Source organism: Oncorhynchus mykiss, chromosome 17, assembly GCF_057628025.1.
Source record: "Oncorhynchus mykiss isolate SJ-2025 chromosome 17, ASM5762802v1, whole genome shotgun sequence".
Classification (NCBI taxonomy): Eukaryota; Metazoa; Chordata; class Actinopteri; order Salmoniformes; family Salmonidae; genus Oncorhynchus; species Oncorhynchus mykiss.
In genome coordinates, this window is record NC_143038.1 from 29,793,368 (window position 1) to 29,811,984 (window position 18,617).

An 18,617-nucleotide genomic window follows, 5' to 3' on the forward strand; every position below is an offset into this window, starting at 1 on the left:
TACAATTGGATTGAAATACAAAAAAATAAAGTGCAAAAATCTATTAATCAAAAACAACACTTTGTTTAAGGAGAAGTAACATGCAGTGAAAACAAATATTAAATTTTAACTTTTAAACTTGAACTGAGTAAAAACTCTAAATATGTGATTGCACAGTAATGTTCACTTGTTTGAGGTTGAGGGTGATACTTGGTGGTGTCCCATCTTTTCCACAAGTTCATCAATGTTCGGGGTAAGGCTCTGAGCTGAAGAAATCCTCAGAATTGAGTGGAGGTGTTCAGCAGTAAGTCGACTTCTGTGTGATGTTTTGTTCAGGTTCATCAAAGAAAACAGTTGTTCACACAGGTATGTGCTGCCAAACATAGACAACGTTTGAGCAGCCTGGATGCGCAGCTGGGGCATTGTGCCGGGGAGGAAACGGGCGAACTCCGCAGCACCCACTGCCGCATATTTTGCCCTCAGTGCATCATTGCATTGGAGGTCAATCAACTCCATTTGGAGGTTTGGTGGTGAGCTTTCCACGTCAACAGCAAATGGGTTACCGAGCAGTTCCAACCTGCTTTTTTGTGCTTCAAAGTCAGCAAATCGGCGTCGAAAGTCAGCGGCAAGCATACCTATTTTATCAGCCAACTGTGTGCTCGGGAACGCACTGGTAGAGAGCTTCTCTTTCATGGTCTGGCAGCTGGGAAAGTGGCTCAAATTTTCTTTCCGCATCTGCGTCTCCCACAGAGTCAGTTTGGTTTTAAATGCCTTCACTGTACTGTACATATCAGAGATGACACGATCCCGACCCTGCAGCTGCAAGTTTATTGCATTCAGATGACTCGTAATGTCACACAGAAAAGCCATTTCACACAGAAACATTTCGTCTCGGAGTTGTGTTGTGTCTTTCCCTTTGCTGTCCAAGAACAGACAAATCTCCTCACGAAGCTCGAAACATCTTTGAAGCACCTTTCCCTGGCTTAGCCATCGCACCTCTGTGTGATAAGGCAAATCACCATGCTCCGTTTCTAACTCCGTCAGAAATGCCTTGAACTGGCGGTGATTCAAACCTTTGGCTCTGATAAAGTTAACTGTGCGCGTGATGATGCTCATTACATGCTCCATTTTCAAGGCTTTACCGCACAACGCTTCCTGGTGTATGATACAATGATAAGCTGTCAGCTCACCTGTCGCGTTTTCCTCTTGCATCTTTTCCCGTATCTTCGCCACCAGTCCGCTCCTGTGTCCACACATCGCAGGTGCTCCGTCGGTTGTCAAACCCACGAGTTTTTCCCAAGGCAGCTCCATCTCATTTACACATCTTGACACCTCTTCATACAAATCATGCCCCGTAGTTGTGCCATGCATAGGACGTAAAGCCAAAAACTCCTCTGTCACGCTTAGGTTGGAGTCCACTCCGCGGATGAAAATTGACAACTGGGCAATGTCAGAAATGTCGGTGCTCTCATCCACAGCCAAGGAATATGCAATAAAATCTTTTCCCTTTTTCACAAGCTGCTCTTTTAGATTGATGGACAACTGGTCTACTCTCTCGGCAATGGTGTTTCTGCTCAGACTCACATTTAAAAAGAGTTGCCTTTTTTCTGGGCAAACTTCGTCACAAACTTTAATCATGCAGTTTTTGATGAAATCCCCCTCCGTAAATGGCCGGGCTGATTTAGCGATCTCTTCTGCCAAAATAAAACTGGCCTTGACAGCAGCCTGGCCTTGTGATTTGGCTTTTTTGAACAGAGCCTGTCGAGATTTGAGGCCTCGTTTTAATTCCTCTGCCTTTTGTAGCCTTTGTTCCATGTCCATATTCTTGTTTTTGTCCGCGTGTTTCGTTTCATAATGTCGTCTCAGATTATACTCTTTCAGTACCGCCACACTTTCTCCACACAGAAGACACACAGGTTTTCCAGCTACCTTCGTGAACATATACTCCGACTCCCACCTTGTTTGAAACCCCCGGTTCTTAGTATCCACCTTCCGTTTTGCCATTTTTGATGGGTATCTGAAAGTTAATTTTACTGTGATGCTGACGACTGCTGTGCCAATAAATATTGAAATGAAGCAGCCTACTGCTCGGTGCGTCACCTTTGCATTGTGGGAAATGTAGTATTGGTGCGTGTAAAAGATCTGCGGGCTGCCGGCTTGCTGCGGGCCGGTTCTAATAATAAATCAAGATCATCCCAGGGGCCGTAAAAAACCTTCTTGCGGGCCGGATGTGGCCCGCGGGCCTTGACTCTGACATATGTGCCGTAAACCATCCTTCCGTAAAGCTCCATCCCTTTGCAATGGCAAGCGTTAACCACCTTGCCAGGCTGGGCACTGGCACAGACCGCTGGGCAGGCGGGCGGCGGGGCACCAACCAGCCAATCCCCATCTGCCACCCCCTGCCACCAATCCTCTTAACCCTCATCATAATACCACTGGGCGTGCCAGTCTTAGTGCCCCGTGCCAGGGATGCCCGCTGGAAAAGCTCTCATGTATTGGAGACTGGCGAGGAAGAGACAGATGGGAAGCTGGGAGAAGGGAGGGGTCTACCCGGAGGTAAGGGCTCTCCTGGTGATAAGGCACTGGGTACCTCCCGGCTGTGGAGGATAGTTGGTAGCAGGAGGTGTTGCTATCAGAGTGGAACAGAAGCGAGGTGGAGGTTTGATGTTGGATGTGTGAGAGGATAAAAGGGATGTCTTGATGGGTTTAGCTGGCTACTCATGCTATGCCGAGAGCAATGACAACGACATCCCATCCCCATGCACGCACCACAAAAACGCACACTATCCACACTCTCTCTCTCTCTCTCTCTCTCTCTCTCTCTCTCTCTCAGATTACAATGTCAGGTTATGATTATCTCGTCAAGAAATGTTGATAAGGAGAGATTAATTGCCAATAGTCACAATTTTCCAACTGCTCTCTTCAGTTGAAAGTATAACTCTACAATGCCATGGATGTAGCTGTATGTGGCTGCCAGCAATTGTCGACAAAACAAACCTTCTGACCCACAGGTTGCAACATTGCATTGTTTCTAGTCTTGTTGTTCCTATCTATTTCCAACATTTTAACATTTGAAGACTGATGTTCTCCGTGGAAGGCTGTGGGGTGTTGGCTCATTGAGATGAAATAATTTCACAGTGCTCGTCAGTCTGTGCGCATAAATGTTTTTTGTTTGTTTGCCTGTGCATATGTATTGCATGTAAGAAATGGTGTGTGTCTGTCTGGGTAGAAGCTTACCCAACTCTCTCTCTCTCTCTCTCTTTTCCAGGAGTCATCCTCCAGGCCTCTCGTCTCTCCCTGGCTGGGGAGTCTTCTAGAAGGGGGCCCCTCCTGACCACCATGAAAGGGTTAGGAGCCAACCGCAATCGCTCCGACTCCTGCGACCCCACCCAGGGCCCCCCGGAGCCCCTGTACCCCCACCAGGCCTCCACACTGCCTCGGAGCCCCTACCTTCTCAGCCCCACCAGCATGGACCACTACGGCACCATGGACCCGCACCACTACAACCCCTCTGTGGACCACCACTACAATCAGGGCTCCCTGCCCCCGGACTATTCTCTCCCCCTCAACAACCAGCTGTCCAACAGCAGCACCTTCCCCCGCATCCATTACAACGCCCACTATGACCCGTCCGACTTCTCCCCGCCACAGGGGGACAGCATCGGGGGCATTAGCACGGGAACCCTGGGCACCTCCATGTCCATGGGCATGGGAATGGGCATAGGGATGCATGGCTCGAGTGGCATGGGGGGCCTGCAGAGCAGTCGGGGGCCCATGATCACCAGCGGCTCTGCCACCATCTCCGGCGGGGCCAAGATGAACCGGCAGCTGGCGCCTAACTTGCTGGACCAGTTGGACAAGCAGCTGCCTGGGGGGCCCAGAGATGGCTTCAGCACACTGCAGTTCCACCGGAGCACATCGGCCGCCCTCTCCGCCGCCTCCAAGCAGCGCACCGACAGCCCCGGGCGCATCCGTAACCTGGTGTGCTCTGTCCAGAAGCTCTTCGCCAAGTCACAGTCAATGGATGGCCACAACCTCAAGGGTGTCAATGGGCGTTCGGGGGCAGGAAGTGGCAGCGGTGGGACCTCATCCGGGACCGAGGACGGTGGGAAGCGGGACCAGCGAGCAAAGAGCAAAGACCGGGGCGGGTCCAAGTCAGATGGGGGCGGCACGGGCAAGCGGCGGCCGCGCTCCAACATGTCTGGCTACTGGAGCTCGGACGACCTGGACAGTGCTGACCTCAGCAACTACCGCAACCCCATAGCCATGACACTGGGACGACCCACAGCACATGCCACCCAGCACGCCACCCACGGTACTGCCTACGATTCCCAGCAGGGGGCACTACAGCAGCAGCAGGGGCACCAGAGCCGCTACGTGGTCCACAGCGGATACAATACCATCAGCTCATCCAAGAGCCACAACGAGGTCATAAAGTATCAACAGGCACTGCCAGGACCTGGGGGCGGAGGTGGGGGCGGAGGAGGAGGTGGGATCAGCATGGGGGTGAACAGTAATGACTTTATGAAGGGGGGTTCGTGGTCGACACTGACCCTGGGTCAGCCCAGACAGGTGCTGCAGAAGGGCCACTCGGCCACCCTGGACCGGTCCATGCTCAAGTCCAAGTCGTGCCAGCAGGAGCTGGCCTGCAACTACCTGCAAGTGGGCAGACAGGTGAGTAGTATCTAAAAAATGTTTGTTGTCAAACGGATATGTGCTGGACATAAAGAAATTGCGGAGAGATAGAATAAGGCATAGTGGACACAACCCTAAAAGTGGCAACATATTAAAGATTTTAAAGGGGATATTTTTTTTACCAAAATAGGAAAATATGACAAAAATACACTTTCTGTCAAACAATAACACTTTTTCTTTTGTTTACATTTTGTAACACAAGTAAATAGTTTAAATTCCCCCAAAATAAGCATATATTTTGAAAATAATTACACATTTATAGTCAAATTTGATGTTTCAAAATAAACGTTTTTGTATGGTTTCATGTTTTGAACAGAAATTTTGATCAATTTCATCCATAGCCACTTGTTATGAACATGTTATTCATTCAAAGTGTTTTGTTTCTGTGATACTCAGAGGCTGAGACATTGGCGAAACAGCTAATCTGACCTACTGGTATGACCTAAGATGGCCGGCAATATAGGCGATATGGGCGCCGGTGCCATCAGACTCTTAGCTCTAACTTTGGAATGCTATGGGCTATCAATTCAGTTCCTATTGCATCGAAAAGATGAGACTCTCGATTTGGTATTTTTTTAGTTACAGTGGTTGCCATGCCCCCCGAGCGGCCATATCTGGGGTAGCTCCATAGAGCCAGTGGTGGAAAAAGTACTCAATTGTCATACTTGAGTAAAAGTAAAGATACCTTAATAGAAAATGACTCAAGTAAAAGTGAAAGTCACCTAGTAAAATACTACTTGAGTAAAAGTCTTTATTTGGTTTTAAATATACATAAGTTTCAAATGTAAATGGAATTGCTAAAATGTACTTGAGTATCAAAAGTAAAAGTAAAATAAAAATCATTTCAAATTTCTTATATTAAACAATCAAGAAGACATTTGTTTGTTTTTTTATTTTTATTGACAGATATCCAGGAGCACACTCCAACACTCAGACATCATTTAGTTTAGTGAAGTAAAAGTTGCCCAAAATATTACTAGTAAAGTGCAGATACCCCAAAAAACTACTTAAGTATCACTTTAAAGTATTTTTACTTACGTACTTTACACCACTGCATAGAGCCCCACATAATACCCATAAAACCTATGGGTCAAACAGTGAAATGGTTCCAATCGTTTTTTCATTTCATTTTTTCCACAGGGGATTTTAGAAACACCATGCTGTAGGTCATGTAAGTGTCTGCTACTGTACATGCAATATGCTTTGTGGACTTCACTGGACAGAGGTTGCTGTCCGGTTTTGTGCTAAAACAAACGTGTGGTTGAATTTATTCTGCCAATGCGTCTTCTTATTGTCTCGGCCTTTAGGCCTATATATCACGGTCACAAGGCATATAAATGAACAGGTTATAGAGCAAACAACGCAATTATCACAACACATACGTTGTAATATGGCATTTTTGGCTGGGGGGGGGGACTATTGGAACCATTTCGCTGTTTGACCGCTAGGTTTTATGGGTATTATGACTTTGTTATGATACTATGGTATTCCATATCTATATCTTTTCAGGGTACAAATGTGGTGCTTTTATCACTAAGTTTACTAAGTTTACATGTTCAGTTTAGCCACGCAAAACAAGTACACAAAATAGAGATTACTATGTTAACACTGAAATCATGGTAAATTGTGGGAGGGTTGTCTGAAATGGCAATCTTTGACCACTTGAGGGTCAAAATTGACCCCTGTTGGCACTTATAGGGTTAAATATTCCAACAAATATCCAGACAGTTTTTCAGGTTTGACAAAGATCTGTTTGGATCGAAACATAAAACTTGTAGCCTTGTGACTACAATAAACCTACTATACTGTATGTGTTGGACCATTTGAGTGTTAGGTTGACCATTCCTCCACTGTATGTCCGCTTGTCTTGTTTTTCAATTACCTCAGTTTATTTCACTAAGATATGGCCCTGTCTACCAGTTTGGTATGATTACTGTGCATCATCCATTTTATCAGCCTGACTTTATGTCGTGACATTTATCCATGTGACATTAACATGCTTTTTTTTTACCCATAGAATTGTTTTGATACAAATTGTTTTTACTTGGTTTTCAAAGTAAAGATATTGAGGGAGGAGTTGGTCAAATGTAACAGCCCTATAACATTCTTAATGATTTCATTAATTTTTTTTTTGTTCAAAACGTTTATTTACATGTGCAATCGATAACACCATAGCTATGGTCAAGAAAAGTAGGATGGTGTCCCTCAGGGATCTGTTGTGGGTCTTTAGAACATACTGTAGATACTTTAGATTACTGAATGAATTCAGCAAAACAAATTATATTATGTGAATATCACAATACACACACAATCATCTCAATATAAATTACATAGTGGTATATTGTCATATATAAGAATATATATATGGGCTGCTGCTTGTAGGGGGACTGGAGTAACACGCTGGGTCGCAGCGGTGGAGTAGCCGGAGCCAACGAGATCCCATGCAGGCGCATGCGGAGTGGCAGCTACGTGAAGGCCATGGGTGACCTGGAGGACAGCGACGACTCAGACGTCAGCATCAAGCCCTCGCCCAAAATGGCCGCCCGCCGCCAGAGCTACCTCAGGGCCACCCAGCAGTCTCTGAGCGACCAGCTACCGTCACGCAAGTAAGCTCAGCACCAAAGTATCCCACATGGACATTAATGTAGGCAAACATGCATTCATGTCAGCATACTAACATGTAGACCTTTTTGATGTAGCGATTTGATCAATACTGCCTTGCTGACATAGAGTTTGTAGACTTTATAACACTTTCAAGTTGACGCAAACCCGAACTACACTGAACAAAAATATAAATGCAACATGTAAAGTGTTGGTCCCATGTTTCATGAGCTGAAATAAAAGATCCCAGAAATGTTCCATACGCACAAAAAGCTTCTTTCTCTAAAATGTTGTGCACAAATGTGTTTACTTCCCTGTTAGTGAGCATTTCTCCTTTGCCAAGATAATCCATCCACCTGAGAGTGGCATATCAAGAAGCTGATTAAACAGAATGATGATTACACAGGTGCACCTTGTGCTGGGGACAATAAAAGGCCACTCTAAAATGTGCAACACAATGCCAGAAATGTCAACATTTTTGAGGGAGTACGCAACTGACATGATGACTGGAGGAATGTCCATTTATTTCTTTACCATAATCCACCTCCAATGTCGTTTTAGAGAATTTGGCAACCGGGCCTCACAACCGCAGACCACATGTAACCACGCCAACCCAGGACCTCCACATCTGGCTTCTTCACTTACGGGATGGTCTGAGACCAGCCACCCGGACAGCTGATAAAACTGTGGGTTTGCACAACCGAAGAATTTCTGCACAAACTGTCAGAAACCTTCTCAGGGAAGCTCATCTGCATGCTCATTGTCCTCACCCGGGTCTTGACCTGACTGCAGTTCGGCGTCATAACCGACTTCAGTGGGCATATGCTCACTTTTGATGGCCATTGGCACGCTGGAAAAGTGTGCTCTTCATGGATGAATCCCGGGTTTCAATTGTACCGGGCAGATGGCAGACAGTGTGTATGGCGTCTTGTGGGTGAGCGGTTTGCTGATGTCAACGTTATGAACAGAGTGCCCCATGGTGGTGGTCGGGTTATGATATGGCCAGGCATAAGCTACAGACAACGAACACAATTGCATTTTATCGCTGGCAATTTGAATGCACTGAGATATCGTGACAAGATCCTGAGGCCCATTGTCGTGCCATTCATCCACCACCATCACCTCATTGCCTGCATACTGACCAGACACGTCACCCATTGAGCATGGTTGGGATGCTCTGGATCGTGTACGACAGTGCGTTCCAGTTCCCACCAGTATCCAGCATCTTCACACAGCCATTTAAGAGGAGTGGGACAACATTCCACAGGCCACAACCAACAGCCTGTTCAACAATGTGAAGGAGATGTGTCGCGCTGCATGAGGCAAATGGTGGTCACACCAGATACTGACTGGTTTTCTGACCCACACCCTTACCTTTTTTTCAAGGTACCAACAACACCAACAGATTAAATCCATAGATTATGGGCCTAATGAATTTATTTCAATTGACTGATTTCCTTATAGGAACTGTAACTCAGTAAAATCCTTTACATTGTTGTGTTTACATTTTTGTTCAGTGTAGTATCAACTCAATTACATTGTATAGGATAAGCATTAATAAGGCTATGTCGCATAGCATACACACATCCTTTCACTCTCTCTTAGACGCCCACACACAAGCATACAGACGTACACACAGTTGCATGATGTATATTTTATCTTTATTTAACTAGGCAAGTCAGTTAAGAACAAATTCTTATTTACAATGACGGCCTACACCGGCCAAACCCAGGCGATGAAGGGCCAATTGTGCACCGCCCTGTGGGACACCCAATCATGGCCGGTTGTGATACAGCCTGGATTTCGAACCAGGGTGTCTGTAGTGACGCCTCTAGCACTCAGTTGCAGTGCCTTAGACCGCTGCACCACTCGAGAAGAATGAATAAGGCTATGTCACATAGTATACACACACATCCACATCCTTTCCCTCTCTCTTAGATGCACGCACGCACGCACACACACACACACACACACACACACACACACACACACACACACAAACACAGAACTACACACGAAAACACACACACATAAACAAACACACACACTGAGCCCATGGCACCATTTCAAAACAGAGCTGTGACATGCAGGAAGGAGACGGCCATGCTGCCAGCTTTTGGCATGCCAGTAAACAGGCCTTGCATACTATAGAGACTAACACACACAGTCAGACAAGCTGTGCTCACTCACGCGTGGGATTAAGCACCGTCAGACTCCTGCCTCCTACACATGCCAGAGCTCTGATTATGGTTTCCTCACCGTTGATTTACTAACGTTTCCACAACGTAGCGGCTTGGCCTGAAAGGATAGAGTCCTCTTACCGTAACATTTTCGGAACATCACACACACGATGCCGCCTTCAGCTACTGCACAGACAGATAGTGAGTCACCACAAACTAGGCTATAGTCTCCTCCTCTCCCCCTGACAGACTGACTAGGGTTTCTAGTTCATTGTCTCTAGATTACATGCTTTCTGAAGCAGACAGACACACACTGGGCTAGACACAGGGGGGGGACAGTGCATTGGGGATCCTGTTCATTTTCACATAATGACAAACGAATCGAAACCCATTTTGATTAAGAGTCACAGAGAATGGGATCAACAATGAGCAAGCTGCTGGGTTTACGGTTTCCTCTAATGTCTCCTTTGATTTGAAGGAACTTAAAGGAGTTTGTAAGGTTTGTGTTCTCCATGTTCTCTGAGGTCAGGATTATATGGCATGACATGTGTGCCAATAATATCCTAAACCTTTGCGTGATAGAATTTGACACGGATGTATTTCCATAGGGACGTGTTGTTGCAGACTGGCAATCACGAAGCAAAAGTGAATATATTCTGTTACGTCATGATAGACGCAGCTTTTTGTTGATATTGACAACACACACAACATGATAAAGTAGCAGGAGTGTTGCTTAAAAAAAATGACATGTCATTAAAATACGTAAATGATTTCAAACCTGCATGCTAAATGACTCTAACCCTGCTCCCCCCCCCCCCACCCTGCCAAAACCCAAACGCCAAACCCCTGTTCTCCCGCCGTGGTCTGCTCCACCCTGGTTGGCAGGAGCAGCAGAGCCCTGGATTACGCCATGCTGCAGGGGGAGCTGGAGGCACTGTGGTCTCCTCTGCACAGTGTGTCCTCTCTGCACCAACTGGGCAGGTCAGTGCTAGGCAGCCAGCTAATCACCATTAGGTGGCAGGCTTACGCTTACACTGGATTGGATGCTGCCCCAATCAATCAATCAATCAGTCACCACTCCCCCTGCCCCCCAGGTCTTGCCCACCTCTTCGGTTACCCATGCCACGTGAGTGCCAACGCCATGCCAAAGTCATGCCACCCACCACACCCGCCTTTTCCTCCAAACTAATTTGCTTCCCCCACTGCCCCCTCTGCCCTCACACAAAGTACCCCCCCTCCCAAATAAAGGATTGCCAATGCCCAGCTGGCCTTCCATGCCAGGGATCTCCGTCTGTACAGTCATGACAAAAATATATATTGCTCAGAGAAATATGATTTAAAATGATTGGATCTCCTGTTATCAATACTCCGGCACCATCCTCTTGCTAGGATAATGACACTGAGCCTTTTTCTCAAATGTTTTCTGAGATTGGAGAACACATTGGGAGGGATCTTCAACCACTCATCCATACAGAATCTTACCAGATCCTTAATCATCTGTGCTTATGGACTGCCTGCTTCAATTCAAACCACAGGTTTTCAATAGGGTTCAGGTCCGGGTACTGAGATGGCCATTGCAAATTCTTTATTTTGTGGTCAAATCATTTATGAATTTCTTTCTTTGTTGTTATCCTCGCAAAGGGAGGGTGCCGGAGTATTGAAAGCCGGGGTGCCAAAAATATTGACCCCTATCCTTTTTCGTTCCACGAAATGAGTATTTTAACAATGTCAAATGTCCTTGTGAAGCTCGCATTCAATTGCCACTCCCTGTTGGCCACAATGCGCTTCCATTCCCCCTGTCACAAGGGGATTTATGGCTGATTTAAGATTAAACCATCAACCCTGTTACTGTCAACCCTGTTACTTTATTTGGCAGTTAACAGGCACTTATTTTTTAAATTAGACCTCCTGAGATGGGAAAATTATTTTTTTAATTAAATTAAACATGTGCTCTTTATGACAGAATATTAACATTAGGTGAAATCCCCCCAAAAATGTGATCAACTTGAATTGGTGGAACGACCCACTTCTTAAACAAATATCTTTCTCTGAGCAATTGTATTAGTATAAAATAATATAATTATCCCATTTATTTAGCATACAATTTCGGTCATGACTGTACAGTTGAAGTAGGAAGTTTACATACACTTTAGCCAAATACATTTAATCTCAGTTTTTCACAATTCCTGACATTTAATTCTAGTAGAAATTCCCTATCTTAGGTCAGTTAGGATCACAACTTTATTTTAAGAATGTAAAATGTCAGAATAATAATAGAGAGAATGATTTATTTCAGCTTTTAGTTCTTTCATCAGATTCCCAGTGGGTCAGAAGTTTACATACACTCAATTAGTATTTGGTAGCATTGCATTTAAATTGTTTAACATGGTCAAACGTTTCAGGTAGCCCTCCACAAGCTTCCCACAATAAGTTGGGTGAATTTTGGCCCATTCCTCCTGACAGAGCTGGTGTAACTGAGTCAGGTTTGTAGGCATCCTTGCTCACACGTGCTTTTTCAGTTCTGCCCACAAATGTTCTATATGATTGAGGTCAGAGCTTTGTGATGGCCACTCCAATACCTACTATTTGTTCTCCTTAAGCCATTTTGCCACAACTTTGTAAGTATGCTTGGGGTTATTGTCCATTTGGAAGACCCATTAGCGACCAAGCTTTAACTTTCTGACTGATGTCTCGAGATGTTGCTTCAATATATCCACATAATTTTCCTTCCTCATGATCTATTTTGTGAAGTGCACCAGTCCCTCCTGCAGCAAAGCACCCCCACAACATGACGCTGCCACCCCCGTGCTTCACGGTTGGGATGTTGTTCTTCGGCTTGCAAGCCTCCCCCTTTTTCCTCCAAACATAACGATGGTCATTATGCCCAAGCAGTTCTATTTTTGTTTCATCAGACCAGAGGACATTTCTCCAAAATGTACGATCTTTGTCCCCATGTGCAGTTGCAAATTGTAGTATGGATTTTTTATGCCGCTTTTGGAGCAGTGGCTTCTTCCTTGCTGAGCGGCCTTTTAGGTTATGTCAATATAGGACTCGTTTTACTGTGGATATAGATACTTTTGTACCCGTTTCCTCCAGCACCTTAACAATGTCTTTTGCTGTTGTTCTGGGATTGATTTACACTTCTCGCACCAAAGTATGTTTATCTCTAGGAGACAGAACGCGTCTCCTTCCTGAGCGGTATGACAGCTGCGTGGTCCCATGTGTGTTTATACTTGCGTATTATTGTTTGCACAGATGAACGTGGTACCTTCATGTATTTGGAAATTGCTCCCAAGGATGAACCAGACTTGAGGTCTACCATTTTTTTTCTGAGGCCTTGGATGATTTCTTTAGATTTTCCCATGATGTCAAGCAAAGAGGCACTGAGTTTGAAGGTAGGCCTTGAAATACATCCAAAAGTACACCTCCAATTGACTTAAATTATGTCAATTAGCCTATCAAAAGCTTCAAAAGCCATGACATAATTTTATGGAATTTTCCATGCTGTTTAAAGGCACAGTCAACTTAGTGTATGTAAACTTCTGACCCACTGGAATTGTGATACAGTGAATTAGGAGTGAAATAATCTGTCTGTAAACAATTGTTGGAAAAATGACTTGTGTCATGCACAAAGTAGATGTCCTAACTGACTTGCCAAAACTATAGTTTGTTAACAAGAAATTTGTGGAATGGTGGAAAAATGAGTTTTAATGACTCCAACCTAAGTGTATGTAAACTTCCAATTTCAACTGTATGTACGGAAGAATCATCACAATCACATGAAAAGTGAAATGTCATGTCGCTATCACTGTGGGCCAGCAAAGACAAAGAAATAGTAGGTTCTCTTTTGGTAATCACATTCAATATGTGCTGATATGAAGTGAATTTGGATTGTTTTCCCTAATAGTCTTTGATATTGGCACCCTGATGCGTGGAATAAGACTTTACATATACTTGACCTGTGTATCATTGGCTTTGCAGTGTTTGAGGGCTACAGTATATGGGTTATATTATTGTAATGAGATGAGATGGGCGAAACATTATTCACAGGTGTCATGATAGGGGCAATGATGCTGACAGGTAATGAAAATGATAATGAATGGAACCAGGGATGAGAAGCGACCTAAACTGAATTTATCTTCCTTTCATCTCCTGTCTGCCCCTCCCCTCTACTTCTCTCTTTTCTTTCCTTCATAATCCCTTTTCCCACTCCTCTCGGCTCTTCCATTCTTTGCTCATTCTCTCCTTCCCTTCTCTCTGATATCATCCCGTCTTCTCACGTCAACTCTTTTCCCATCCTCCCCTCCTCCTCCTCCTCCTCCTGTCCTCTTCAGCTGTCTTCCCTCTCTGAGAGAGTTGTCCACCAACCGTAGCCTGGACAACCTGGACTGTCTGGGGGGTCCGGTGGGGGGCTCCCTGTTCCCCCGCTGGGATGATGAGGACTTCAGCCAGGGTGGCGGATGCAGCACCCTGGGGAGGAGCAGCTGCATTAGCCAGGTCAGAGGTCACCTGTGATGGGGGTTGGAGGGGGGGGTCATACAACTAGAATGGGACTTGAGCTTATCTCAGCATTAGACTCATTAGACTCTATTTTGTTCTTCTTCTTTCCGATCGTACTTTTAATTATTTTTGTGACAGAATAGTGGGGATGTACAGAGAAAGGGAATTAGATGCAGGAAGGAGCAGACTGCGGCACATATAATTGGACATATTTTGATTTTGGAGTGAAGTATAACATTAGCCCTCCAATTCTCCACCTCAGTTGATTCTGTTCTAATGAGGTAGAAGAGAGTATTTATACACCTCTCAAAAATCACCTAGCTCATTCCACTCATTCCACCTGCAAATCACTCAAGTCATTTTCAAGAGGCCCCTCTTTTGCCTCGAAATGAGAGTTTGCCTTGTCAAATGGGCAATTACTCTGATAACAGCCTTCAGCGACATGACTGCAATAGAATAATTCTCCTATTGAAAAAAAAAGAGTCAATTTTCATTATGTCTCTCATATTAATGTTCTGAGCCAAAAAAGCTAATTCCTCCATTTACACAGAAAGATCCATTACCTTTCTAGGTCATCATGGTTATGAAGAACGACTCTTGATCCTCTTTGATCTTTTACAAAAGGCCTGTCAAACTAGGCTTTAAAATCCATTAGTATTAAGCATTCTGACCCCATCTTGGGAAATGTACAACGTTTTATGAATTCAGGAAAATGCATGCGGATTCAGGCCTACATGTAAATTACTAATCTTCAGAGCTGCAAGGTACAGAACGCCTTTCTGTGAGTTGACTGTATATCAACCAAAAACCGCAGAATAACATGCTGTTATTATAAAGGGGACTGCAAAGTACAGACATGACGATGACCCTAAGAGTTGGCGAGACAGCGCTAAACAGATCGGGGATCAGGCTATAGATCTCATGCCCTCACTCTTTCTCTCACTTTCTCCCTTTTTATCTGTCACTCGTTCTCTCGCTCTCTCTCTGAGCTGTCGTTACTCCCCACTCTTTGATTTGCTGAAGTGTGCGACAGAGCCAACTGCATAAGTGACAACTCAAACACCATACTCATCACGTCCCTGTCACTCCAACACTGCGTTAGGCTCGCCTCTTAGAAAGATTGTTCATGTCCCTCAGTCAAACCTCAAGAGTCCTTCATTTGAACTGCTGCGCCTTTAATCTGGCTTCGAAACCAATTTAATGCAAGTCAATCAAATGGCTATGTTTTTATGAGAAGTTAGACATCTTTGATTAATACTTACAAAGTGATACTGAAACTAATTGGCAGTTAAAAATTGCATGGTTGTTAGCTTTGCTTAGCTTCTCAACTGCCTTAGACTTTGACAAGTTGCTATGAGGAGTTGATTTGGGAGAAAGTGTTACTGCTGCACTTTCCTGACCCCTCACCCAGCCTTAATACTGTAATGTGTCCTCTTGGGTGCATTTTACTGCATCCCATCCAAATGTGTCACACCACCGATAAATCTACGATAATCGAGAATTTGAATAAGTATTTTTCTACCGGTGGCCATGTATTCCACCTGGCTACCTCTACTGCGGCCAACAGCTCTGCACCCCCTGCAGCAACTTGCCAACTTGCCGATATCATAACCGCCATCGATAAAAGACAGTACTGTGCAGCCGTCGTCATCGACCTGGCTAAGGCTTTCGACTCTGTCAATCACCACATTCTTATCGGCAGACTCAATAGCCTTGGTTTCTCAAATGACTGCCTCGCCTGGTTCACCAACTACTTCTCAGAGTTCAGTGTGTCAAATCGGAGGCCCTGTTGTCCGGACCTCTGGCAGTCACTATGTGGGTGCCACAGGGTTCAATTCTCGGGCCGACTCTTTTCTCTGTATATATCAATGATGTCGCTCTTGCAGCTGGTGATTCTCTGATCCATCTCTACGCAGACAACAACATTCTGTATACATCTGGCCCTTCTTTGGACACTGTGTTAACAAACATCCAAACAAGCTTCAATGCCATACAACACTCCTTCCGTGGCCTCCAACTGCTTTAAATGCAATAAAAACCAAATGCATGCTCTTCAACCGATTGCTGCCTGCACCCGACCGACCAGCATCACTACTCTGACTTAGAATATGTGGACAACTACATATACCTAGGTGTCTGGTAAGACTGTAAACTCTCCTTCCAGGCTCGCATAAAGCATCTCCAATCCAAAATTAAATCTAGAATTGGCTTCCTATTTCGCAAAACAAAGCCTCCTTCACTCACGCTGCTAAACATACCCTCGTAAAACTATCCTACTGATCCTTGACTTCGGCGATGTAATTTACAAAATAGCCTCCAACTCTCCACTCAGCAAACTGGATGTAGTCTATCACAGTGCCATACGTTTTGTCATCAAAGCCTCATATACTACCCACCACTGTGACCTATATGCTCCCATTGGCTGCCCCTCGGTACATATTCGTCGCCAAACCCATTGGCTCCAGGTCATCTATAAGTCTTTGCTAGGTAAAGCCCGGCCTTATCTCAGCTCACTGTTCACCATAGCAACACCCAGCATAGCACACGCTCCAGCAGGTATATTTCACTGGTCATCCCCAAAGCCAACACTTTCTTTGGCCGCCTTTAATTCCAGTTCTCTGCTGCCAATGACTGGAACGAATTGCAAAAATCACTGAAGTTGGAGACTTATATCTCCCTCTCTAAATTTAAGCATCAGCTGTCAGAGCAGCTTACCGATCACTGTACCTATTCACAGCCAATCTGTAAATAGCACACCCAACTACCGCATCCCCATATTGTTATTTATCTTCTTGCTCTTTTGCACCCCAGTTTCTCTACTTGCACATCATCATCTGCACATCTATCCCTCCAGTGTTAATGCTAAATTGTAATTATTTCGCCTCTATGGCCTATTTATTGCCTTACCTCCCTACTCTTCTACATTTGCACACACTGTATATAGATTTTTCTATTGTGTTATTGATTGTACGTTTGTTTATGTGTAACTCTGTGTTGTTGTTTTTGTCACACTGCTTTGCTTTATCTTGGCCAGTTGTAAATGAAAACTTGTTCTCAACTGGCCTACCTGGTTAAATAAAGGTGAAATATAATACATTTAAAAAACTGGAATTAGCTCCCTCCTCTAACAGACGCAGTCAGCTGTGCTCTCAATGGCAGACCTGGTTCATATAGTATTTGATTTAATTCAAAACACTTAGTGTTTCCGTGAGCCTGCTTGAAGTATTACATGGGTATTACATGCACTTTTGGGACTATTCCATTGGTTCCGATTTGCTAGGTAACTTGAAAAAGGTACAGGAAATGTATTTGAAAAATGCAAATACTATTAGAACCCAGGTTTAATCCATGGATCTCTAACAACCATGCCTCTCTGGTCCCGGGACAAACCATGCCTTTCTTTCACTCTCCTGCTAGCAGCAGGAGCCGTGTAACGCTGTCCCTCTCTCTCTACCTCTGCCACCCATGCCAAGATGCCAACCTATGCCACCCATGCCAACCTGTCTTTCTCCTTCCAGCTACGAGACTTGGAGATGTTGAGCCAACGCTACGAGGATAGCTGCGCCGAGTCGTCGTTCCGAGATTCCCACACACTCTCGCGCTCCCATTCCCAGGCAGTGGAGCCTCCCGATCTACCCATGCCCACGTGCTTCCGATCTCGTAGCCATAGCTACCTGCGGGCCATCCAGGCCGGATGCTCGCAGGATGACGACACTGCTTCTGTGGACTCGGATTCGCCACCGCCAACCGCCACTACTGTTCGTACCTACAGCACCAGCACTGGTGAGTAGGCCTACCTTAGAGGCTGATCTTAGGTCATTTTTTCACTTTTACCTGCTAATGGTTGAGGTTATCATTATAGAGAGGGTAAGCTTTCTACTTGTCAGACTACTCACCACCCTGAACACCAACCTGGTCTCAGAGCATTGTATTATTCTGTCCATAAATCCGGGACACTCATTTAGTATGATATGTTATGTTTCGTTTGGTATGTATTCATTTGTGGATGTCCATCACCCATTTTGTATTATACAGTAGGTTACGAATTACTATTCGTATTATATGTTACGAATTTGCTAAATGTATGACATGCTATGAATTCTAGCTAGGTGGATAGGTGGTTAATAGTTATCTGGCTAACCTAACGTTAGCTAGGCTAGGGGTTAGGTTTAGGAGTTAGGTTAAAGGGTTACGGTTAGGGTTTGTGAAATTGTTAGCTAAAAGGGGAAGGGTTAGCTAATATCCTAAGTAGTTGCAAAGTACTGTCGCTAAAAAAGTAGTAAGTAGTTGAAAAGTTGCTCAAATGCTAAAGTTGTCCATGATGAGATTCAAACTCACAACCTTTGGGTTGCTAAACGTTTGGTTATACAGCCACCCAAGTAACCATCTGCTTTATGTAACCATACCAAATGTAACATATCATACTAATTTGAGCATGCAGGATTTACATGTACTATGTTATGTCTAGTCTATGATACCAGGCTGTGAACACATCCTGTTGTTATCCCATATCTGACAAGGTCAGTCACCCTTGGCTATGGTCCAGGCTTGGCCACCTGTGAAGTTGGCGTCGGTGGAGGCTGAAGCGTGTCTCTCTCTCTCCCTCTCTACTAGACTATGAACCACTCGTAATACAGAGGCTGAAAGACACACTCAGTTGGT

The 18,617-nt window shown here is 44.8% G+C and overlaps 1 protein-coding gene and 1 long non-coding RNA gene across 3 annotated transcripts in view; one reads left to right on the forward strand and one right to left on the reverse strand.

Moving 5' to 3' along the window:
- dlgap4b (discs, large (Drosophila) homolog-associated protein 4b) overlaps positions 1-18,617 on the forward strand; it is a 129,378-nt gene that overhangs the window by 74,939 nt on the left and 35,822 nt on the right. For both annotated transcript variants that reach the window (XM_090205189.1, XM_090205190.1), the window contains exons 5-9: positions 3,248-4,653; positions 7,057-7,280; positions 10,341-10,436; positions 13,790-13,952; positions 17,474-17,738. In XM_090205189.1, coding sequence (XP_090061315.1) covers positions 3,319-4,653; positions 7,057-7,280; positions 10,341-10,436; positions 13,790-13,952; positions 17,474-17,738 — 2,083 coding nt within the window. In that variant the 5' untranslated portion in view covers positions 3,248-3,318. The remainder of the gene's footprint in view (positions 1-3,247; positions 4,654-7,056; positions 7,281-10,340; positions 10,437-13,789; positions 13,953-17,473; positions 17,739-18,617) is intronic.
- The window catches only part of LOC149975898 (uncharacterized), a 330,618-nt gene that overhangs the window by 61,471 nt on the left and 250,530 nt on the right, over positions 1-18,617 (reverse strand). The window lies entirely within an intron of this gene.